Source organism: Struthio camelus, chromosome 3, assembly GCF_040807025.1.
Source record: "Struthio camelus isolate bStrCam1 chromosome 3, bStrCam1.hap1, whole genome shotgun sequence".
NCBI lineage: Eukaryota > Metazoa > Chordata > Aves > Struthioniformes > Struthionidae > Struthio > Struthio camelus.
Window position 1 is genome coordinate 69,353,691 of NC_090944.1, and position 25,821 is coordinate 69,379,511.

At 39.5% G+C, this 25,821-nt stretch overlaps 1 protein-coding gene across 1 annotated transcript; it reads right to left on the reverse strand.

Annotated features, from left to right (window-relative positions):
- Positions 1-667: 667 nt before the first annotated feature.
- Positions 668-23,100, reverse strand: KIAA0408 (KIAA0408 ortholog). The gene is made up of 5 exons (XM_068936490.1): positions 22,966-23,100; positions 20,961-21,302; positions 20,529-20,608; positions 17,802-19,170; positions 668-766 (listed from the first exon to the last, which is right to left on the reverse strand). Exons 1-5 carry the CDS (start codon positions 23,098-23,100, stop codon positions 668-670), a joined length of 2,025 nt encoding a protein of 674 aa, XP_068792591.1.
- Positions 23,101-25,821: the final 2,721 nt, after the last annotated feature.

The following is a 25,821-nucleotide window of genomic DNA, read 5'->3' on the forward strand; positions in this document are numbered from 1 at the left end:
ATTTGAAGATACTACTTGTGCTTTCTTGGTTTCTTTTTAACTGTTGGGCAAAGAGAAAAAATATAGGGAGGAGAAGAAGGAGGAGGAGAAGGACAGAGAAAAACAAGTAGCAGTTGTGATCAAAGTATGAAGTAGCCTCAAAGATAAAAGGAATGGGCCATTTTTCTCTTGGATACTGTAATCCTTTGATGATGAGACCCCTTGTTGTCAGTGAGTTGCAGAAGCCAGGGCCTGAAAAATATCCTTTTGCACATTATTAGCAGGCTTAACCCCCAAATACCTTTCCCTTTGAGAAATATGAGACTGGCATACTACTAGTCTGTACTTCTTGATCGTTGAGAGTACGAGTTGTGACTCTGTCCTAGGGTGTTGCTAACATCTGGAGCCCAAATTCCAGGGAAACTATGCATTATTGACTCCTGAATTAGACAGACATTTTGCTGCTGCCACTCTTCTGAAACAGAAAATTGTTTTATCCCCCACTTTGGGAAGTCTTGGTAGTACTCAAGTACACACAGCAAGTACATGTGCCAAGTTACACTTTTATTAAGGATGTACAGTGGTTATTCTGACATGAAATGTGAATTCACATTAGCAAATCCTTGCTTGCCTGGTGTTTTGGGCATCTAACATGCCACTTAAGCATCAAGTATTCTAAACCTGAAAATCATTGGCAGCTGATGACATCATCATCATTATCATCACCATCATCATCATCATCATCATCATCCATTCCTGGCAACACTATCCAGTTTCCAAGGCAGCCCTGAAGCCCATAGGGACAGAATGTCCATAGCTATGTAAATAGCATCACCACAGTAAATATGTAAACACAATGTTAGGAGGTGGTAACACCTGATACTTTCAATACCAGACTATAGTTAGTACCTCTGCTATGACCTAGTCGTTCAGAAATGAGTTATTGCTGATCTCTTGAACTTGTTGAGCCTATGAGCTCATTTGGAAGAAGATTTATCTCATTTGGTGGTAAGGTGTCTCTTAATATTTGCCTGCACAGCTATAAGAAACGCAGGGCATAAGACTCCTCTTGGTAAGATAAATTGCTCTACAGTATTTGGAGATGCAGTAGCTATACATATTTTAGCTATAACATTTCCAGAGATAGTTTTCATCTAATGCTGTCTACAGTAAGAACATTTAGCACAAGGATAAAGCAATTTTTTTCTCTCTCCATCTCTTCCACTTAATGTTATATATTGTTCATGGCCACAAGGTCGGATCAACATGTGTTTGTATGTGTTTGGAGCTGTGCAGCCCACATCTCCCCTGGTGCCTCCAAAAGATACCGCACCAGATTTATGTTTTACATATTAAAATACAGGTTTATCGATATTTGGATGTTTTTAACCAATTATCCAGCATACGATTACCCACCTGCTTTATTTTATCTACCCTATTTTAAAATACATCTTTTTTTTTTCATCTGGCTCGGTTTCTTAAACCTTAATTTCCCAAACACTAAATGCTCTCTTGTAATCTAAGATAACGTTTCCCTTACCAAAACAAAATTAACCACTTAAAACACTTCTTTAGATCAAGCTAGGGATCAGAAACACTAAACAAGATCAAGGCCTAAGCAATTGTCTTCTGTGTACTACGTTTGCATGTTTGATTTAATTTATTCTCTTCTTTAAAGGGTGAAGGGAGTGACGTTATACCAAGTGAGAAAACCAGAGACTTCAAATGAGCGTGTGCCACAAAAAAATTCCTAACAGTGTGTTTCAGAGAAGAGTCTAACATCCCCTGTACCTGAGCAGGCTGACCTGGCAGCTCTGCTTCTGCAGGCAGCAAATGGAGGCTCCTTTCAGAGGAGCAACCTTGGCCTCTCGCTTTGTCCTGGCATTGCTCCTGCGCAGCAGCGTAAGCCAGGCTCAGAGAGTGAATGTCTTCTGAGCAGGACTAACATATACACATGTATTTCTGTCTCACATGTATATCTGAAGAATAGCTTTCAGCTAGATTTTCCCAGTACTTTTACTGCATGTCTGTCCTTGAGGAACTTGTAGTATTTCTACCAGTCATTGGCAAAATGCCCATGGACTTCAATGAGAGTTAAATTTGGCTGCAGAAAGAGACATGTCATTTAGTCTGTGTGATGGTTTTCAGTCTTTCATTAGCATTTGCTGCCCACTGCTATACAGAAAAAAATGACAGGTTTCTAAAAGGAAAGCTGATTCTTTTGTATGCGTGTTTTCTAACTGTATGGGTAAAAAATAGACATGGCAATTTCCCTGCCCGTAAGTGAATGTCTGGAGCTTCTGGAAAATCATCTTTCAGAGCCCACAAGTGAATTTGCAGGGCTCACCCACAGGCACCCAGGTGCTAATTCCATGATTGAGCCAGGCTGAGGGGAGTCAGAGACACTCAGCAAGTGACACTCAGTGGCTTAGCACCTAGACGTCTCTGTTCAGTGCTGGGCGGGGCCCCACGGCGTTGTGTGGCCATGCCCTGACACATCGTGGATATAAGAGGTGCGAGTTCAGTTCCCTTCTCTACCATGCAGTTGCAGGGTGGGAGTAGAGGCAATAGGAGGCCAGAGGCTGAAGCAGGGTTTGAAAACCTTACTCCCATGAGAGATCTCTGGAATCATACACTTCAGTGCCTTTCAAACATGGCTTTAAAGTGGGAATAATGGCATTGCACTCCATCCAAAAAAAACTGAGAGGGCCAAGCCATCAAAGCTGAGGAAGCACACAGACAGAAGTAGATCTGGGGAGCACACCAGGGAGCTGAGACACATTCTCTTCAGAGCAAGTTAGCTCATTTTCCTTCTTCCTGGTCCTTTTTTCTTCCTCTCAAAGCATATGATACTGCTAACTACTACTCAGGTCTAGCTGGGCTGCTAGTACAGCAGCAACGTTCCTACCTACTGGTGGGGGAAAGTCTAATGCCAGCCTCAGTGCCACAAAGAGTAAGGAGGGTAATTATAGTTTTGGTGAGCTTTGCCTGTGACTCAGTACCACTATCCACTTTCCACAGTCTCTAATTTTCAGCGACTATACTTAGATCCATGTTTTTTTCTGCAATATGGACCTTCAATAACAAAGCATCAGAAAGGGTGGCAAAAGTGAACCCAGAGTGAACCTAGGAGACAATTATTGTCGGCTGTTCCTTTACCTGTCTTCAGTGCAGAGATATAATGCCAAAACTACATCTCGTAGCATGCACTATCACATCTTAATCAAAATGGAATATTAGTTGCATAGGAATTAAGTGTTTTGTCAGAAAAATATCTGTACTTATGACTATGTGGACAAACATTGTCATATTTGTATTGCTTCTCCCTGTAAACCGTGTTTGGGGCATTTGGTATAGCAAAGTTTGGAAGTTATCAGGTTTAAAGCACCAAACAGCTACTAGAATCACAAGAGGAAAGAAAAGGAAATGCAGCACTTTTTGCAGCAGTCTACACAGAATCAGTACATAAATCATATGGCAAATATTAGAAGATGCTGTTTGGCAGTATGTCTGACCATGCTTGAATAATCAGGTCATTCTCATTTGTTACTGTTCCAATCTCTCCTACAAATACTAGCTTCCTTGTTTTATTTTAGTTTACAAAGGCCCCACAACCATCTGCGATTTGGCAGCTTCTACTGAGTTAGAAAATATCAGCAGGAGAGGGGAGGGGTGATTAAAGAGAAAAAACAGAAACTTTTCCAGCCATCAGCCTGTCTTCCTTTTCCGTGTGCTTTGTGTGAGCTCTGCTGGCAATACCTACAACTTCTTTCTTTCATTAGAACATCTGATTTTGTTAACTGGCTGCCCAACACTTGATTAAAGATGTGTTTTTAACTGAGAAGAGTTCAATTAAATGTGAGAGTTATATGGATCCATGACGTTTATCAGGGCGGGAGAATAAAGTATTGCAAACTTGGAACCTACTGCATGGAATCTGTTAACTCATACTGACAGACAGAGACCAGCTCAGTTTTGAATCCAACGTGCCTTATATGGTCAGCAATATTTTAATAACTTTATCCACTAGCTTGATAAAAAGAAGCTCCTTTTTTGACAGTTTGCAAGACTGTCAGCTGGCATTTGGGATATCCAAAACATGTTCCCAGTACTATAATTAAAACTCAGCAAATTTTGCCAAAGAGAAATTTGGAAATAGTTATTAATTAAAAAAAAAAATCTCTTTGCATCTGTTCAGGTTCTTCTTTCATGGCTCCTTTCCATAGCATTCTCACAAAAATAATCAACAATAGGAAATATTAGCTGAAAATTCATCTTCAGCAAACAGGGCATGATCCAGGCTAGAAAAGATTGTTAATGATTTCAGTGGATTTTGGATTTGTTACTATTCCTTCTGCACTGAAAGGGAGGTCCTATTGTCCCTCAGTTACGTCTGTGGAGCAACTAACACAATCTGAACAGACAAGTCATCCAAAGAAAGTATTATTATAACCACTATTTTGCAGAAGGGAAACTGAAGTCCAGACCCTAAAAAGCATGTAAGTGCCTCTCTCACTCCTGTAAAAATAAACAAATATTAGGTACCTATTTAAAAATTTGACCAAGTGATTTGAGAAAGATTAGCTAAGGCATCTTCTAGTAGATCAGGAAGACTCAGCATAGATCTCCAAAGTCCCAGCCCCATGCTCCAACTTGCTGCTGCTTCTGTTCTTCTCATTAAGCCCCTGTAGATGAATGAGCACAGAAATCTAATAGTGAACGTGCAGTTGTCAGACCAGAAACGTGAGTACAAGGATAAACCTCTGTAAAACATACCTCCATTTTAAAAAAGGACTCTTAAAAGAGTTAATACAGATTTACAGAATTACTTACCCAATGTTACGCGGTTCACTGGCTAGAAAAATCTTGACAGAGTTAACAAATCATTTGAGACAGATAGCAACCCAACTTCTAGATAATTCTTTCCATGCTAATCTGTGAAAGTATTTAAAATCTTTACCCAATCAGTACGTTACTTACTCTGAACTGACTCTGAACAGAACAAATGCCTCCTCCTCAGGCTTCAGTGAGATCTACAGTTAATGTAACATAGCTTGCAAGTACTTAACGGATGGATATTTCATAACGGAGAGAGAGAGGTCTAAGAGATTGAGGCCGCCAGGAAGTGAGATACAAAACTTACAGGTTTGCCTTCTTGTCTTTTCTGCACTCCAGCCAGAGGTCTGTCACTTAGCCCTTAGGTAGCCCTGTATAGATCACTAGGGACAGATTTCTGCCACCCACTGGGTGCCTCTGCATTTAGCTATGCCAAATTAACATGTCACTGCTTTGAGATCTTTGGCAGACCCATTGCAGAGTGCTTACAGGAACACCTTACACACTGCTTCAGGCCAGACTGATGCAACATCAGCCACTGCTAACCAATATTCAGAGGATGTGAACCACTCTACCAGAGCAATGGGGACAGAAAGTCTTCTGTGCTAGGACAATAACGTCATTGGACTGGAGCACCTGTCTGGACAGGGAAAGTTTGCCATAGCTTAGGCCACAGTAAGACAGTTGTGGCAAGCACAACAGCGTTAGCTAAAGACCTCAGTGCCTCCTGCTGCAGCTGCATCTCCTTCCTCTGCAAAAGGGCTCACCTTCCCAGCAAAAGCTGCTAGAATGGATCGTACGAGTTCCTCACCCACTTCAGTGCAAAATCAGCTGGATTTCTCCTTCCCCACCATCAGGTGAGCTGCCCCAGCTGATATAAATCTGAGCTTGTGGCTTGTGAGATAGTGTAGGTTTCACCCTTCTCCCTCTGAGAGGACCGTAAAAAACAGCACAGCACGTCTTAAGCCACTGCGGCTATTTCTGCTGTGATCTTCGGCTTTACTTCCTAAAAAGTGTTCCCAGAAAGTGCTGTTTCCTGCTTGTTTTCTCTGTGCTTCATTTTCCTCCTCTTCAAAAATGCGAATGATCATGCTTGCTCCACAGGGCTGCAGAAAACAACTATCTTGTGTTTGTACAGGGCTTAAAATAAACATGCACCAGTGCACCGCTCAAAGATTTAAGGACTGATAAACAGCATGTTCACACAATGTAACCTGCCTGTGAGAAAAATGATACTTTAACCCAGTGGTCTTCTGCATCCCCAGATTTATGACTGAGACGGATCGCAGTCATTTATTCTACCTCCAAAACAAAGTCTAGCGATTAGAAGTATTTCTTCTCTGATAACATAAACGGAATTTGCCAACTGAGATCTGTCTGAAATGATGCAAATGGAAGAATGCCCTGCTCCTGTTGATCCAAATGAAAGCAAAACGCTGTATGTTTTTAAGCCAAATTAAATTCAAGGAAAATGAAGACCAAACTCTCTGTATCTTTGCCAAAGAAATAAGAAATCCAAGAACAGCATTTCCTTATTCCTGACCTGCTACAGCTGGCCTTTTCTGTAGTATTCAATTAGTCAACAGTGGATAATACCACTGTCACGAAAAACACTTTTTTTGTCAGCAGAGACTAAGTAAGTATAAATAGAGTTAAGAGTTTCAGAAAGAGTAGAGGTAAGGATGGTTCTGCAGGGTTTTTTTGTGTGAATGTGTGTTTTTTATTGTTGTTGGGTTTTTAACTGTGTTCAGGAAAAGGAGCACTCTAAGATTTACCCTCTGACAAGCCTAAACTTGTTATGGATGGCAAAAACGTTTCTTTCCTCCTCCCTTTCTTGGTGAGCAGTAGCACCAAGAGTTTTGCAACAAAGAAATTAAAGATATCAGTCAGTATCAACTCACTGCACAAGCACATATTTCGGTTCTCCTCTGACAACTGTTCCCCTCACAGGGAAGTCAGTGCAAACTCGGAAATTCACCTATGAACACAGAGAAGTCCCTGTAATGCTCCTCAGTGCAAAAAGAGGAAACATTTCTTTTCCATACCCATCTATGGCGATAAGTCATTAATACTCAAGCCAATAGAGCAAAGCTGGTATGAGTTTCATTGCTTTATTAGAGATGTCCCAGATGTGGTTGGATCTTCGGCTTCTTCTTCTTTTGATTTTTTTATGTTCCTGCTCCTGGGGGTGTTGAGATTCATGTCTTACACAGAAGGCCTTCTGAGCTGCACAAAATGCTTTGAGATTCATTGTAGTCTCTGTGCTCTGATATTTATACAAATGTGTCAAATTCAAAGTCTCTGGTCATCTGAAATTCAAAGTCTGTGGGAGGTATGATGGTTAGCAGATTAACCTGAGATTTGTTTTTGGATTTCTGGAAGGTTCAAGCAGCAATTACATTGTAAACCAAAGATCTGAATTAGGAGACGCCATTCTTTTCCCACCTTCGGATAAATTCAGCTCAGACAGCTTACTGTTTGGGTGCCTATATGCAAAGTGACTGAACCAAAACCAAATCCAGTCATCATGAATTTGGGAAATCTTCATTCTTGCTCCAAATTCTTTCTCTACAGCCTGTCACTCTCCAAATCAAAAGAAAATTGAGATAGGGAAAAATATGAATATACTCAAAGTGGTCCTGTAGAAACAGCTGCAAACCAGTAGTTCTCAAACAGGGATCATGAAAAGGGATTAGGACAGCTTTGGCCGAAATGAGTAATAACATCTCCTTTCACTAGGATTTTGGTTGGGATCCCAAGTCCAGTGAAAAACCACTGTTTGTTTCAGTTTAGCTAACACTGATTGCAATTGTGTACTAGGCCTACTGTTGCTGTTTCCACACAACAGATTAAAAGTGCAAAAGCAAGAAGGAAGCAGTTAAAAAAAAAAAAAAAACAGGTCCTATATACAGGTGTGTCATGTATATGTTTTTATGTGTATACACATAAAAGTGAAGCAGACACCCTGAATCGGTGAGCTCTGCTTTTCTCAAGTATCACAGAGCCACAGAGATGGTGTTTCCAGCATTACATCAGCCTGCTTCTCCCAGACATATTTAAATGTGTATCTCCTATAAAAGACAGCAGTCTAGACCAAAAGACATATGAGTTGGCACTGACTGGTATCTCCTAGGACAAACAGAATATCTAACATGAAGGCTGTACAAGCAGCGTAGATTTACTTAAATCACAAGACCAGTGTCATCTCTTCTGAATATTGCAAATTACTTTCATCATCCACTTTCCACTCACTACAACAGAAACAAGTTGGCTTATTTCCCAGAGCTTAAAGGGACAGTTCAGTTCTAAAAGCCTTGGTGGGCTGACTGCAGATCACTTTGGCTGGAGATTTTTTAAACAGTTTTCCATTCTTCTTGGCCCTTTGTACATCTAGTTCAACTTTTGGCTAACTTCCAATCGAGAATCAGGGTTTCTTCACTCCTAGTCCAAACTGCTGTGAAATTTTGCTGTAAAATTGATTCAAATTGAGGAAACCCATCCAAGAGGTCATTGAGAGGGAGACAGATTCCTGCAGAGAAGATGCAAACATTTTCGCTGAAGTAGAAAAGAAAAAAAGCATAAAACTATTTAGCCTCAAAGTGGCTGCGTTAGTGCTTGTTGCAGAATGACAAGCAGCATCTTCCTCTGGCTTCTCAGAGCTGGTCCAGGACTGGTCATGTATTTTGCAGATCTGAAGGCCTGCAGAATAGGAGCTGGAAAGTTAAGAGACTCCTCCAGGCAGATATTTTAATCAGAGTTATTTCTCTTCTGCTTTGATTGGTTAAATGGTCACTTTCTGATGGAAGGAGAGGGAGGGCAGGAAACTTCAGAGAGGAAAAATGGAGGTGCAGCTTCTCCTCATGGACAACAATGTGATTTTCTGTTTAATCAATCTTGACCTGTCAGAGTACTTTAAAAGTCTCATACACTTGCAGAGAGAGATGCTAGTCATCTCTAGAGCAAGCTAAAGGGTTTTTCTGACTATCTCTTTTTCCACTTTTTTCCCTGCAGTACAAGAGGCAAAATGAGGATCAGAGCCTGAAAGGTAGGCTTATGATAGTTGGATGGAAGAGGTGGCACATATAAAAATACGTTTTTTATTAAAAGATTTGTTTGCTAAGTACTTACATGAAAATGTGTTTCTGGGAACTGCAGGATCCTTTTAACTTACATGCCGTTTTTAACGTGTAAAGCATTTGCATACAGTTTTACAGATAATTTATTTCTATGTAATACATGTCTGACTGTGCTACCCATATATATAGTAAATGGTGTCTTACACCACAAACAGCTCCACTGGACACTGTGAGACTCCTCCAAGTGATTATTTTGGTTTCAGAAGAATTCCTTGTGTAACTTCTTACCAGAATAGCTAGGGTAGGCCATCTGCCTTCAGGTGATTTTGAAAAAAAATCCAACTCCACCCAAAACCACCAGAATGTCTTTGTGGAAACTAGGAGGTTTCTGCAAAGAAAGCAGCAGCTCATATGGTTAACTGTACACATATATTCGTCTGCAGTTCCCTTTCATCAATAATATCTTAAGCAGCTCTACATCATATATAGTACCAGAATAGCTGACCCACTGCAGGTATCTCATAGTGTAGAAGTAAAACTCAGTAAGCTTTCCTGTATCACCATGCCAGTTGGCAGTGTAGTGTTTGCAGAGTGCACGTATTAGTGCAATTTTCTTTAAGAAATCTTCTTTGAATATGATTTGGTGATGCTACAAATTCTTCCAACTGAAGTGAACTGTTTCCGTGAAATTTGAGGGGCACTGGCAAAACACTGTGCAATGAATCACAAGCAGGTGCACACCCCCAGACACCACGATTTGAGGGGTGATCAAACCGCGACGCCTTAGCATCAAGATCCCTGTGACATGCTACTTTTAGTCCCAAGCTAGAAGTGTATGCACCCACGGAGGCCACATATTAAAGCAACCATGGCTTTACTGAGGTGAAAAGTAAAGGGATTTTTGCTCACCCATTAATATCAGCCAGTGTAGCCTGTCTACCTGTATTTCACTCCCTAGACATATCTGTGCAATGCCTGCTCTCCTCCCCATTCAGATCAGGATCGCTTCTACTTCCTAGCAAAGGGAAATATTATCCCAGGCAATACAACAGCTTATTCTGCTGCCACATTAGACAAACTGATTTAGAAGTGTAAGATGTAGGGACTTTTCCGTACAGTGTCATTTTGCAGTTAATCATGACCACACACACATAAATATGTACCCTTAGGAGGGGTCAAACTCTGGACCCTTCAACAGAAACACTGTAGACTTCAGTTACTTGCGAAAAGGCATAACACAGCAGCCCCTGGCTAGGTACTAGGAAAATTATAATAATACACAGTAACTACTATGTTGTAGTCAGTTTTTTTTTTTCACTTTTCTTTTCCCTAGATTATAGTAGGGGATTTAACACTACATAAAATGAATCTGATCCAAATTCATGAGATGTCCCATCCTACAACAGGTTCTACTTCTCCCTTGTTCCCTAGATGCAGAAGACAGCATAAGATTGTCATTTTGTTCCCAGTGCAGTAAAAAGCATCCTGTACTGAGGTGTGAAGTTGCTTGTACTGTAGTCTGGCTACCTGGCATGACCAGTGGAGGTCAGGTACGCTCTGACTCTTGTTGCACTTAAGCACAAGGTTGATTCACATTTATTTTTGAGGTATCTCCACATTTCAACAGTATGACAGGCTGTCCCCTTGTGCGATGCTGGGAATCTGTGCTGGGTGAAAGGTACCATCTGTTGTGAATTCCCTAACAGTCATGCTATGATCACTGGCATGCACCTGCTGGCAAAACCGACTACCATAGAAAGGATTAGCAAATGAAGCGAAATATTCTTCACCATAATATGAAAAACGGGAAGAAGAAAGTATTAATCTGACATCACTAATATGAGTCTTTCAGTAGCTCTTGCTATTACAGACTCACAAAGCAGGAAAAACATACATACAGAGATGCTGACTGAAAAAAGGCAATATATTACCGGACGTTTCAGATGGTATGAAGCAGGCAGTACAAAGGGATCTTCCATTAGAAGCAAAGAACTAGCCACAACATTTACTACAAGTGTTGAACTCTCCTATTTGATTCTTCTATTTTCTTTCTGATTTTTATTTGTGCACTTTCACCTTGATCATTTTGAGGGTTCAATCGGTCTTACTCCATGGAAATTCTGATACAATTCTTTCCAGAACAACATTGTTACCAAGGCACCATAAAGTATGAGATCCCATAGCCACAATACAACTGGATGAACAGTACACATTAGAAACATGTTTCTGCTGAGGAAAGTACTTTGCAAAACAGAAAACTGGAGCAGGGGGTGAGGGAAGTGGGTTGAAGAGAGAGGTGGGAGAAGCAAACCTCAAAAGCAGATTAATTATCATTTCAAAGTATAAGAGCAACAAGTTTATATAGTGTATACCACTAACAGCTGATGAAGAAAGTGCATTTCCAGTGATGCAAAACAATAAATCAAGATCTAATATATTTGTGAAGGGCAATAGTAGTATCATCACTTTTAAGAACAAGATGTCCAAAAAATATCTTGACTGCAGTACAATTAGAAAATTCTGTTATATGCATACAGACCAATGGCAAGGAAACACATAAAAATATACATCTACTGGGAACTGAGCAGTGGTGGAAAGGCCAGAGGCAACAAGGGATTTTGATGTAGTTGAGGAAAGCAATTGCATTCTGCCTTCCAGTGTAGAGAGCATATACACAATGAAAGAGACAGATTAGTTCAATAGAGAATATCAACAGTATAATGGCTAGAGTTGTATATTACAGGTCCCAAAGACAAAGAAATTCTTTGCATAGCAGCGCTACGAGAATTGCATAATTTCTTGCATGCTAGGAAATTTAAGCCTGGTCCAGAAATAATTAAATTTGTAAGGGAATTAACCTGCCTGCTGCGATGTTGTATAACTTTGCTAAAAAGCTGTTGAAGCCATTTGGATACAAAATCCCTATTTACAGAAACAAATTCTTAAATAGACAACTGGAGAATTAATCTGGTGCTTTGAATGCTCTAGAAAATTGTATTACACCAATTGTCAATTCTTTGCTATATATAACAGCTAACTCCCCTTACTGTATGTGTAATGGTCAGAGATAATTATATTGTTCCTGGAAAACAAGCAAAGTTCATCCTTTCAGCAACATTTTAAAGATATATAAGAAGATTATCACTAACAGCAAAGAGAAAACTCTTAGTGGAAATACACTCTGAGTTTGAGGAATGACAGCCAAAGGTTAATAGAAAAGTTTTTCCTCTATTCCTTCTGCCTCTATCAGGCTCTGAGGGAGGCCAGTTTTCCAGCATTCAGGTGGCTTGCTGTGCTGTGTGTGTCGATAAGACCTAAATGACTGTTTTCTATGTGTTTCTATGCTACCATCCTCCTCCCTACAAGGGGATTTAGGGAAAGATCATGCCTCTATCTCTCAGCGTGAGAGAGAATTACCCTTTCTGTCAACTAAGTACCAGCCAGCTGAGTCGTAGTGACGACCTCTCAGCTTGATAGTTTGTGAGTATTTCAATGGGCAGCTGATTTTTTGGTGTGAGAGAGGATGCAGTTTAATGTGTATGCACTGTTAATTATTTTAAGGTTTTTATAGCTTTGAAAACTCACTGCTGCATATATTTCAGTGCTAATGCCCCTACACATGCAGTACAGAGAATCTTAGATTTGTTCAGAATTCAAGTAAAGAGAAACTCTATTTGCATTAAGACTTCAGAAAATATATGCAGGAGGAATATTAAATCTGTCCTTTTAAAAGTAGGCTTGCAAAACTAAATGCTCCTGTAGGTCATACGAGGATTAACAGACAGGTCAAGTTACACTTAGATCATTTGTGGTTCTTGAGTGAGTGAGTGAGTGAGTGTGTGTGTGCGTGTGCGTGTGCGTGTGCGTGTGCATGTGCGTGTGCAGACACTCTCTTACCTCAGAGCTTCAAAGATGACTACATTTCCCTGTCATAGACAATATGGGGGCGCTTGGAAGCCCAACAGAGCTCTTCCGTTCTTTAGCAAATAAGTGCAGTAAAGCCATTACTATGGTTTAGTAATTACAGTTCTGGGAACTAAAATATTCACCACAATGCACTGGTCCTGTCATGGGTACGGTTGAAGAGATAATATTTACAGTCGCAGTGGCAAGTTTCTAAAATTGGTATATCCAGCTAGCCATCCATAGGCCAAAAGAACCAGTTTTGATGATTTTGGGCATCAAAACTAATGTGTATGATTAGATGGACACAGAAAATCTTGACAAAATGGACTTGTCCTTGACCTGTTAGTTTATTTCAAAAACCTCCTGTTACTTAAACTTACATACATCAGGGAGTGCTGTAGGTCCTTCTTCTGTTTTTCAACAATGTTATATATGTCAAAAGTGATCAAAGAAACTAAAGTGAGCTAAAAAAACCACCTTCATTGACTAATCAAGGGAAACTGTTCATACAGTTACATACTTCAAACAAAAGTGCACCACCATTTTTCAAAACAAAACTGCTTAAGATTACCATGAGGTAAATTAAAGAAAAGTTGTATCACAGTCAACGCTGATTGAAATTAAAACCAGTATTTTATACAATTCTCTCATACTACCCTCTCCTCAGCTTTAGACATTTAAAGCTGTTCAGCTACTTAGGCATTTAAAAGGTCAATTTGCCAGGCATTTGGTTTGCTGATTTTCACAGTTAGATATAATCTTGAGCAATGTTCCAAATTAACGTTAAAGCATCTATAATTTTTCTAGTTCTAAGAAAGTTAATGGAGTGCAATCTGTAAATAAGGGCAAATAGACGAATCTATAGTACTCTTGATTTTTCACTCAAGCACACAGATTCTTGTCTCTATCCAACCTGTACAAATTTGCTTCAAGGTTTTCTGTCCTTGTAACTTTTCCAGTAATAACTTTGCACTAATGTCTGAGTAAATTCTGATGAATTGGATGTCTTTCTTGAAGCCTTCATATGTTGTAATGGGGTTTCCCACCACTCGTACATAGAAAGGACCAGGAAATCTAGATTGGGGAAAGTCTCTGAGCACATCTTTGCCATGCAGGCAGCCACAATGGTGTGATAAGGCTGGATTTATGGCTCTAATGTCTGCTCACTCCAATACAGGCATGCCTGAAAAGGTACTGATACTACCACATAGGCTATAGTGCTCAGAAAACGTGGTCTCTTGTTTTCTCTCTCTGCAAATACTTAGTTGCACAGAAGAAAGAAGAACAAAGCCCTAAAAGGAAGTAATAAGTTGTGGATTCTCAACATGACTGGAGTAGGACAATAAATCACTATCAAGATAAGCACAACTAATTTTCCCTATATTGCCACACATACAATTCACTAGGACAAAAGCCTACACTCTCTCTGAAATCCTTTTTACATTCATATAAGAAGATGTGCATGTTAATGGATCCTGGGATGATTTCTGAAATTCGTTTGAACACACTGTATTTCTCCAGGGGAAGAAGAAAAGGTGCAAGACATAAGATTAGGCTGATGTTGAAGAAGGGCTTCTTCACTCCTTTTAACCTAGACATGCTGCTTAACGATAACGTTTATCATCATTACCACACTATGCATCCAGCAACAGCCTGGAGAAGGGTGTAAAAACTCCAGGATGAAGGAGACTTCTTTCGGAAAGTTCAACAAGAGTCTGGGGAGCATCCATACCTATCCATACACATAATTTGGGTGGCCAATAATACAGAGTCAGATGATGACAAAAACATACTTCCCATGCCATTTGTCTAGGATTTCTGGCACCACTGTGATCATAGCTTGATGCAGTATTTCCATACCACGTGCAGTTTGTTGCCAGAGTGCAAGTAAACTTTTTAACTGACTGCCACAAGTCAGTCAGGGAGCAGTGAGTTAAAAATTGGTTTAAGCACGCCAGTCTAGAAGAAGAGTAAAAAAGAAGTGTGACTGCAGCACTGGGAACAACTACAGTCCTTGTCCTCCTGCCTTGAGTGAAAGTAAACAAGTCCATTCTTATCTGACTTTGCCAAACCCCAAAGTATAATGTTAGAAGGAAAAACAAGTTTTACAGAAATGAGTATACATAACCCTTTTCTGCCCTTCATAAATTGTATATTACACTAGTTGAATTTACTAAAGTTAAATGTTTACAGAATGCTATATATATAATGGCACATTTAAGCTTTTTAAGGGGTTGGAATATTTCAGACATGTCTCTGGTGCTGAAAAAGGCTAATGTGGTACAAATCATACAATATTTTAATTCAGAAAAAATATGTTTGGGTACTTTGACCTAGCATCATATGGATTAGGAAACTGAACAAGGATGGCACAAAGCGTGACTGAGGAATCAGTCGAGCTAGTCTGCTTCAGATACGTATTGTGCAAGGCATTATCGCTGCAATCAGAGTCACAAAAATGCATATTTAGTTTTTGTACATTAAATACTACACCTGTGAACCTATGTAAAAGATATACAAAATATAAATGTCATCAGGACTGTATATTTCAAACTTTTTAAAATAAACACAAAGTATATATATATGTAGGCATATAAGCTGTAATTTCAATGTCAACACTAGCACAGTTTGTCTCTTCTAAATACAGACCTGTATACTTCCTATTCCAACACATGCACCTACAAACACATGATCATGCATACAGCTTTATGTTCTGCTGTTTGCAGAAGAGTCAGAATATACAGCACTATACATTGTTTCAACTCAAAATTGAGTGGCAAATTAAGGAAGATGCCATTCAAAAAAAATTCCTTGTGAACGATTACCAAAAAAAAAAAACCCACAGAAAAAGAAGGGTATAGTTACTTCTTTTCAATAAAAACACTGAAGACTGTGATGATGACCTAAGATTCAAAACGCTTTGTCCAGCAAGTTAAGTGATGGGATCACTCTCGGACAAGATACAACAGTGTAGAACTGGTTGCTATAACACATACCGAGCACAGTTATCATGAGGTGTGGAGCTTTCACAACAACATCCAACCCACCTCTGGGTTCAGACTACTGAGGTCTCTGACCTAAAGGAGACGGAATAGTTGTACGTCATTCTTCTCATAGCAGGCGGTGCTGATGGTGATCTGGATGCCCATCTAGAAGGTAAGCGTCGATTTGCTGGCCGAGCTGGCCGGGAGAAACCTTTCCCACTTGAACATTTAGCTGGCACAGATACCTAGAACACAAATGCAACTCCCTGCTTAAACAAGCTACAGCACAAAAGGCTTTTGTGGAATGCAAAGGGAATGTAGGAATACATTTGGGGTGACCTCAGAGCAGGTGGTCTTAAACTATTAAAAGGAACACAGTAATGCACAGAATGCAAAAGAACAGATATTTCTATGTATAGGGATTCTCACATTAGTTGCAGTTTAAAACATGTGGAGACAAGTGTTAGACACATTAAAAGGCATAAAATGTTAATGGAAGCCAAACCTGACATTCACTGATCCTGCCAATTTCTTTTCATTTTTGGAAGTTTCGTGAATTCACTCTGTATACTGTTCTATACATGAAACTCAGAATACCGTCTTACATTACTGTAATAAGATCTATGTACTTTTCAGGTATCTTTTTGATAGATCCTATTTCAGCAGTCACATCTTGCTAAGAACCGTTTCCATTAGTGCAATGTGAAGCTGTTTACACTTCATAAATTATTTATGGTTCTTATTTATTAATGCAGTGCCATGTCTGCATACAGAGCCTTTATATACACAGAAAAAACAACAGATTATGATCTTAGCTACAATGATGTAAATCTGAAATAGTGAAAATAACCCAAATTCCTCCACGCCTCATGCCATTTGTAGTTCTTTACATCTGTGTGAAGGGAGTGCTGCCGGATCTAAAGTGCTACCCCTAACGAGGCTGCATTCTACATTCACTTTATATAGATAGAAATGACAGCACAAAGTATGAGCCTATGAAGAAAAAAATCCCATTGGCTTAATAAAGTTATTCTAGCTTGCACTGATGTAAATTATGACCATTACGTGGTCATTATTTCTTCCGTACATATCCACTGATGAAAATTTTTTTCCTGTCAGATCTTCCCTGGATAAAAAAGAAATCAAATGCTTCATTTTTTTTTCCATCTAAACCGTAGTAAAGATGTTTCTGCTAAGCACGACGTTGCACTACTGCAAGGCTGACATAAAGACACGCAGAAGAAAATCTACAGGGTCAGATTCTCAGCTGTTTAAATCCACAATAGCTCCACTGAAGTCTGTGGACTTGTGACAGTTTGAGGGATACCAGCTGACCCATTTAAGTTTTTCAGCTCCAAACATATTTGCCTGCTCTTTTCTGAGGTGGTAAGGGGCATACCATTTTGTGCTCTTTGGCCAATGAACTTTTGGGGAAAACTGACTTTTCTTTCTTTGTGGCCATTTACAGAACCTCTAACTAATAATACATTTCAAAAACATATGTTTCTCATTTTATTAGGAAAAAAATGTTGTCAAAAGCAGTTTTTATAAACTTTGGCAAATAAAATTCAGCCAAATGTAAATTAATTAGTTATGCCATACTCTTCAGTTCCTGTGGGTCTATGCTTGAATATATATGGCAAGCCTGGAACTGAGACATAAGTAAGAAGAGTTTACCTTATTACTGGAACTTCAAGGAGCTAAAATCTGATTGCAGTTTTCACTAGTTCAGTTTTGAAATACCTGCACTGCAGTGACACTGCAGTTATCCTCAATTTTACACCACAGCAATAGAGATCAAAATCTGGTGCATGCCTTTACTGGAGTCGTGCATATTCACATACTTCTACCCTCCTGTAGCTCCAACTTCAGAGGAATTACTGCTGATTCATCCAGATCTTGGCCTAAAGTGTCTAATTTTATATAACTATTTACAGTCATGTTAGCTTGCCTTGTTTTAGAATCTGAAGCTTGATATAAAAATGAATTATTTTGTTCTTGCCAGTCTTACAAACCTTACCTCTGGTAACTTCTGCCTCTCTTTTCCTTGCTTGAGTTGCTGCCCAGTATGCCTGGCTGAATTCTTTGGAAATTCTTGCTTTCCTTGGTCAGTCTGGAGCATTTCTAAATACTGACTCGATGTCTCACAACCCCCATCAGTGAACTCAGAATTTGCCTGTGTCCCCTTATCTTTGCACCATTTTGCATTACACAGAGAAGTCACTGTTGATTTTTCATAGTTTTTCAAAAGCTTTTCAACAACACCGTAGTTTGACCTTGAGTCAGCTGAACGCGGGCGACCAGATAAATTACTTGGTCTCCAGTCATGCTCGTGAAGCATGTGCCTATAACCACTAGTATTTGGAAGACCATTTATTTGCTTTTGTTGCCCTGCTGTTCTGACAACTTTGCTGGGGTTGCTAGCTTCTTGTTCCTTTGCTGCAGAGAATCTGGGATTTGGAATACAGGATGAATTTACAGTTTCTTTCCTGCTAATTGCAGAGTCACACAGTGAGCTGCAAAGTTGGTGATCTTCTGATGCTGTTCGAAGCATTTGGTTTTCCTGCAAAGAAATGTTACATTTATCTGTATGAAATACAGTCCGGTTAAACTCATCAATCTTTGCTGCTAGAGTTTCATTTCTTTGGGTCTTTCCCAAAGTACACCTAGAGTCTTCCAAAAGATCATTGTGCAGGGCAGCAGGGGCATAAAAGTCATTATTGTAATAATGATTGCTATGAGACTTGAGATTTTGTTTCTGGTGCATCTTGTTGTTTTGGGCCATATTTCCATCTGAACAACTCTTCTGGGCAGACAGTGCAGAAGGTTCATTTTTACTATCCTTTCCAAGTTTGCCCACATCATATGCCCATGTGTTGTGGCAGAAACTTGCTGGTACATTGCACTCATTTTTGGTTACAGGTATTGCAGCAGTTATAGGCACAGGACCTTTTGCAGTCTGTCCTTCATTTGCACAGGCCACGGCACTTTCATCTTGTTTCACAGGTGAAGGATTCATCAGTTTCCTTCCGCTCCTACAGTCCTGAACCTTGCAATTGCTTTTGACACCTGGATCTCTTATTGGTGCTTCAAAAAGCTGTACAACTGCAGAAAGTGAGTTTGTCAGGTGCCGAGAAGTGCTCCGTGGAGGAACTGGTGGAGCTTCTTTTTTTTGCCAAGGTCTGAAGTCTGTTCCTCTGTCACCAGCACAATAAGACAAGTCCTTCAAACCTTTGGCAGAGCTCATTAGATTCTTCCTATTGTTATGCTCCTCTTTTTCAAAAGCAACTGAAGTCTGTGATTCATTGCTGGACACATGGTTCATCTCAGGAAGAATAACTGTATTTTGGGTTTCTTCAAATTCCCCCAGGAAAGGAAGTGACTTCATTCTGGACATAAAAGGAGAGGCATTTTAAGGAAGAGCAATAAGAATATTCCCTCAGGGGACATCAGCATGGATTCATTCTCCCCATGAACAGGTGTTTTAAGATTTGCTGCTTAAAAAGGATTTGGGAGCAGTTCTGCTGCAGCTGATACACTCAGTATATTTGAAACATACATGAAGAATTTGAGAAAAGCTCAACTAAGGAAATCTTGTATTCTTTTCCCCTTGTCACTGATATTATGTTTCAGACTTTTTGTCGATGATTTTTTTAAACTATCCTATATGAAGGCTAGTGGGATCTCACAAGTTTTAATAACTGCAGTGAATTTTGTCTCACAAACAGAACGAGGAAATCCTTAGGACATAGCGCATCTCTTGGGTAGGTTTCCTAACACTCAACATGACAGTACAAATCTATCATTTTGATGTCTGTTCAAAAATTACCTTCCTCAGCCTGCATTTAGAAACTATTCATCACTTATTACTTTATTTGCTTTAAAGATACTAACACTAACCCAACTGCAGTAGTAACTTAGTGACAGCCAGCAGACTGATTTGGCATGAACGGGGGTGTAAGGAGTCCCTCTGCTCTTTGTGAGTGTCTTGGAAGAGCCTGCCACCATGCAGACTTTCTAGTTAAACTATGCAGCCTCCCTCCATCTCTTTCATGGTCTGTACCCTGTCACAACATGGGTATGTTCTTACCTTCTGAGCATTTTTGCACAGCTCAAGAGGAAGACCGGTGTTTAGCTTGGCAAAGGAGACCATGAACATTGAATTTTCAGTAGATAGTGCAATATTCATTTGCAGTTCTTTTCAGGGCATCCATCAGGATCCCAGGGCTTACCATCTTTAGCTCATCCATCAGGGCTTACCATCTTTAGTATAAATGTATGGTGGCTCTCCCTTCTCTTGCTTTCTTTGGGCTCTTGCACTCTCAGTCCCTGACATTTAGGGCTGGATCTGGTCTTAACACAAAGAAGCATCCCATCCTAACATACCCATGTAATGTTGTATAAAATTGCATGGAAATGAGATAGGGACAGCCAGAAAAATCTTTTCACTCTCCTAATCCCCCTGTGTAGCCATTGGAAAGAGGTACAATTTAATCTCATATAAATTCTAATGTCATTTTGTAGTTTCTATAGATAAACTTTATTTTTCAAGTAAAACATGGCCTTGAGTTACATTTCAGCATATGTCATTTGAACGTTTTACTCTGAGCACTGAAACACTCAGAGGATGGAACCTACCCAGATCCTAATATTTCAACAGCACCCTCCCCCTTCAAAATGAATAGAAGCACAGTAAGTCTCATTCATTTTCTTTCTCTAACATAAAGAGGTCAAACAATGTTTTTACCTTCTGTGGTTGGACTTCTTTCGAATTTCCTCTTGATAGCTGCATAATTCTTCACTAACTCTGGCAAGTTCTTTAAGAGCCTTTATAAATATAAAAATATTTATTTAACATAAGCGTTCTTAAATGGTACCTCCAGAATTATTTTGAAACTTGTGGTGATTTACATATAAGAATCAGAGCAGAGCAAAGTAGCACAATGAAAGTGAGGAAAATGCCCCCAAGTTATGAACTGAGGTAAAGAACATGCTGTTAACACATTTAATCAGTGATAAGAAACTCATCAATAGCAAAGTGAGAAAGAAGTAGAGGAGGGAGTAGCAGTCCCTTGCTGGGAAGCTAAAATCAGGGAGATCAGTTCTTTAGGTCTGGCAGGCCAAAGGCCTCACTGTTTTCCTCACCCTTCTAACTGAAACATGCTAATACTTTACTTACTACATTGAGATCACCAATGTAATTCTTGGCATTTTTCTTGGGAGCTTTGATGCTGACGCTATCTTCAGGTTCCTCATGGTTCTCAAAGGCCAGATTGTCCCTTAACGGATCATTGCTTTTCCTCTTGGCTCTGGTTTCTTTACAGTCTTGTCCTGTTTTACTGAGCAAATTCTCTTTTTCCATCCTGTCATTTGCTACCTTGTATTGATAATTCAGTTCGGCTGCGTCACTCTCTTCCGAAGCAGGGGAACACATGGACAGCTGCAGCATCTTGCTATGAATGTCCTTATTATCGTATACGTTCATATTGTTCTCCCGTCTAAGTTTTACCTCCTGGTAAAGCTGAAAAAGAGTAAAATGCTCTGTTAAATCATGATACTCCGATGACCTTTATGATGAAAGAACATATTTATCTTTTTTGAACGATGCTTCACTCAGTAACATTGGGTGTGGGTAGAAAGAGTTGATATATGCAGATGACGGTATTTATAAGATATCTCTTCTCTTCTTCAGCCATGTGCCTTTTGGAAAGAAATTGCAGGAAACTGAAATCAAGGGCAGCTTAAAAAACAGCTTAAAAAGTAACCTTAGATATCAATAGCCTCAGAACATCTTCTGTAGTTTTGTCTGGTCCTGTACCACCCAGGTATTTGCTTCATTCATTCTCTTGCCCTCCACTCCTACTTTTTATCACTTTTTCACCCTGTCATGCTTTCCTAACCCACAGGCTAATGAAAACATATGGAACACACATGGTCTTTGCTGTTGTTATGAGGACTTCTAATAATGCTATCACATCAGAATACCTTATCACAACACACTACCTTCATTCCAGAACGACTTATAAACCAAACAAAATGATATTCAACTGCATACACAGATCACATCACTAACTTTTGAAGCATTCTCACCTTGGTGGTAAAATTAAGTAAGACAGCACAGAAATGACATAACACAAAAAGGCAGAATGTGGCCATGACTATCATACCAAAGTCCAAAAGAACTGCTGGCAATATATAAGAAAGCTGACATTATGGAGTTATGCTGCAGGCTGAGGGCAGTGTATGGCTGCAATTCATTTGGCGCTGATCATTTTCCTTCTCATATTTTCACGTGAGCAATCTCTGCCATACATTCCTGTGCTGCTCAGCCACAGGATGATGTTGGCAGTGAGCAAGCAAAACTACTTCATGCGTATATTAGAATGAAAAATGTGGAAGGCTCACTAATGAGAAACTTGCCCATATACATTGCCAAGGAAGATTCAATTTGTGCATTACAGAGTGCCAGAGGGTTCTGCTGAAGTGATAATTTGGGGATAAAAGAATAATGAATAATTGCCTAAACTATTTCTAGAAAGAGATGCATTAAAAATGGCAGACAGTGAGTGTTTGTTACTATGTGTGAACGCAAGCTGTGTCAGGGCTTTCACGATACTTACTGTAGCCATTTTCTCGGCTAAATGTCATCCATAAATGGAGTAGATCTTGCCAGAATAATTCTGCATCATACAGTGTTTGATGTATGACATTCTTTTTAATATTACTCTTTATGCCAGCAGACTTGTTCCAAGCAACTACTTTTTACCAGAGAATTATGTTATGATACCTAGATTGAAATTTTGCTACTAAATATGCGTTTTCCTAAACCCCAGGTCTGTTCAGCATGTCCTTACTTGTAAAAAGCATGTATAAATGAGCACTGTGGCTTATGCTCAGAAGAACTGGCAGCAGTATATGCAGCCAACATTATAGCAAATTTGACACAAAGTAATATTTAAGCTCCTACTCCTTATTCATGATTAAATGAGCAGTTGCAAATACTTCTTAACCCCAGGCTCTGTATCCTACCATCAGCTATTAGAAACTCCCAGTGACAGATAGGGAATAGGAAATAATTCACAGAAAAATTCATAGAAGTCTCTATAGTCACTCTATAGAAGTGATTCTAGTCACTGACAAGACTGAAGTGAAATGTCAGTGTTCAGAGTTTTGTCTAAAGGTACCTCTTCTATTTTCTTCTGCATGACCTTCCATTGACATTCCCATTCTTTCCTTTCATTGTCAAATCTCTCCAGCAATTCCATCTTCTCTTTATTCCAATTCTTTTCAGTATTCTCCAGTTGTTTATGTAGGTCCATGGCTACAGTTTGTGCAACAGCAAGAAGATAGCTCTGCGTTTTTCCTTCTTCCCTGAATGTTTCCTGGAAGTTTATCAAAATAAGTCTTACTCATATTTGATTTTAGCTTTCAGGAAAAAACTATCAACAACCTCCCCCCTACCCCCAAAATAATTAACTCACATGTTTTTGCAAGAGACAGTATCACAGGATTGCATGATCTATATCTGCAGTATGACTGTAATATGGAAGAACTAAGCATCATGGGAAGCAAACCTAGGAGTACATAAGCCCAATCTGAAAAGGCAAGGAGCGATGCACATCCAGCATCATATAATCCAGGAATGTCTGCCACAATAGGCTGCGTACTGTGGCCACTTCACATATCTGCCATCACTCTTCACTAAACCTGCTTTCAATGAAATTTGAGTCTGCATGACACCGAATGGCACTTTAGCACCTTGCGATCCTGCAAGGTCTGCCCCTGAGGGTGAAAGCTACGTTTGTCTTTGTTCAAAAGACAACCATAAATGTAAAGCTGTAGTGTTTGCTCATGCAATCTTTTCACGCACGCATGTAGCATGACAAAGATTATGGCATTCTTCTAGCAATTGAAGACTATAAGCTTCATACATGAAGCAAATTCTCATGGTTATATGAATGCTTTAGAATACATGAAGGAAAACAGGAAAGAAAAGCTACTTACATGTTACAAACACGCATTCAGTAGAAAGCATCATTCTAATATATAAAGAACCATAGAGCACTACAAAGTGTTAGTGTAATTTGGATATACAGATCTAAATCTAGAAACATTAGTTCCAGGACCAACTTAGGGAGAACTAGAACCTATCCACTGATTGCACTAACTCAAACATAGCTGGAAATCTGTTCTTTTGACGTTGGGGCAAAACAGTTATAGATTTGATGGGCTGGTCATCCTCTTGCTTTCTCAGCTTTGAAAATGGAAATTCCACTATTATCAGCACTTTTACTATGTTAACAAGGCCAAAAAACCCGTTCATTCAGTTACAATGGCTTCTGTGGTGTAGGCTTCTGTAGCGGCTTGTACATACACACTGATACTCGAGTTTGCTAACTCTGTCTCCCAAAGCAAGCTGTTGTGTTACTTAGGTGGACAAGGAATCTAGTTCTAGTCACAAAATGCATCTGAACTGCTTTGATCTCCCACCAGAAAGTAAGCGTATGTGCAGACAAACAAACTATCATAGAGTTAACTAGGGGTAAGCCCTGTTCACCCTTCTGGAGTTTGTTCACTTCCCTGACCGACAGTCAGTGCTTGCCAGCTCACAGGAACTGCTCATTTTATCTTCTATATTTTCTTTGCTATAGTGAATACTCATTCTTGAGCTTCCTGCAAAGTTCTTCCTCATCCCCTATTTTATTAGGCAAGTCATGTTTATTCAGCTGTGGCTCCTATGCTTACCAGTGTCTGCATTATTTCAGCTGACTGGTGAGCTGATGCCAAACTTGGAATCGGCTTCTTTCATTAACAAATAAGCAGAGAGCTCAGCTGAAGTCCAACAGGTTGCTTGGGTCTTTGCATCATATGAAGTCCTGCTACAGGATGTTTCAACTGACAGCTACCAAGGGCCCAATTCAAATTCAGTGGTAGCAAAACTGTTCACCCCAAAGAGTTTTGGACTGAGGTCTTAGAGAACGGGCTGATTATGTTCTGAATATCTCTGCCAGGTTGTTTCACAATTTCACAGTGGGGTCACCACGTCACCACGTAACATGGCATTGGAGTTTAGCTCCTTCAAACTTTTCTTCACAGCTGACTTAGAACTCTGAAATGGCAATCTGTCCCTGAACTATTTACAGAGATATTTCAAACCTTTTCTTTTTCCAGTTGCCTAGAAGCATATAGAGCAGCTTTACAAAAACATAAAATTCCCTGAAACTAAGAGAGCTGCTGAAAGACAATACAGCATTCTCAACATAAGAGAAGTCAAACTCTGGTTTGCTCATGGCTTCCTTGGGAAGGCAGCCAGGCTATAGAGACTTTACCTCTCCAGACCAAAGTTTCAGCTTTGTGCCAAAGATTTTGGTTAAGTGTTGATCAAAAACAACTTACTAAAATCCTGCTGCATTAATAATCTATTGCAATTTAAACATCTATTGCTAAAGAACTTTACAACCATTTCAATGCTTTCTCACTTTGCTATTTCAAAGGTTGTAACTTTTGGTGCAGTCATTTGCTTTTTTTTTTTTTTTTTGCTACATTTATGCCTTTATAACTTTTTCAAGACATCTCAGAGAGATATATCAAAATAATTTCTCTATTGACTCTGCTTCTCCAGATTCTTTCAAATGTGTGTCAGAAAGAAACAGATAAACTGTGGAAACACTGTCAAGTCATGAACTAGAGATACAGGCAAAATCTGCTTACAAGTTGTACAAATCATGAGTCACCCAGTACACCATTAGTAGTAATGAGCATGACTCAATCAGCAGCAATAAATACGTATTACTGGAGAGAAACTCAAGACTATACATTATAATCTTATATATACATATCAGAACAAATATATAATCTGTAATCCTTTCCAGCATGCATACAGCATTAAAAGACTGCTCACGGTTTCTTAGTGCTGGGAACCATTATTGCCATGTTTGCATCCACCTTAACAATTTACAAGCTGTTTCATATGGGACTCTAATTATAGAAATAGATTGGATACCATCAAAATGCAATAAGGTCTTGGAAAAGGTTACATA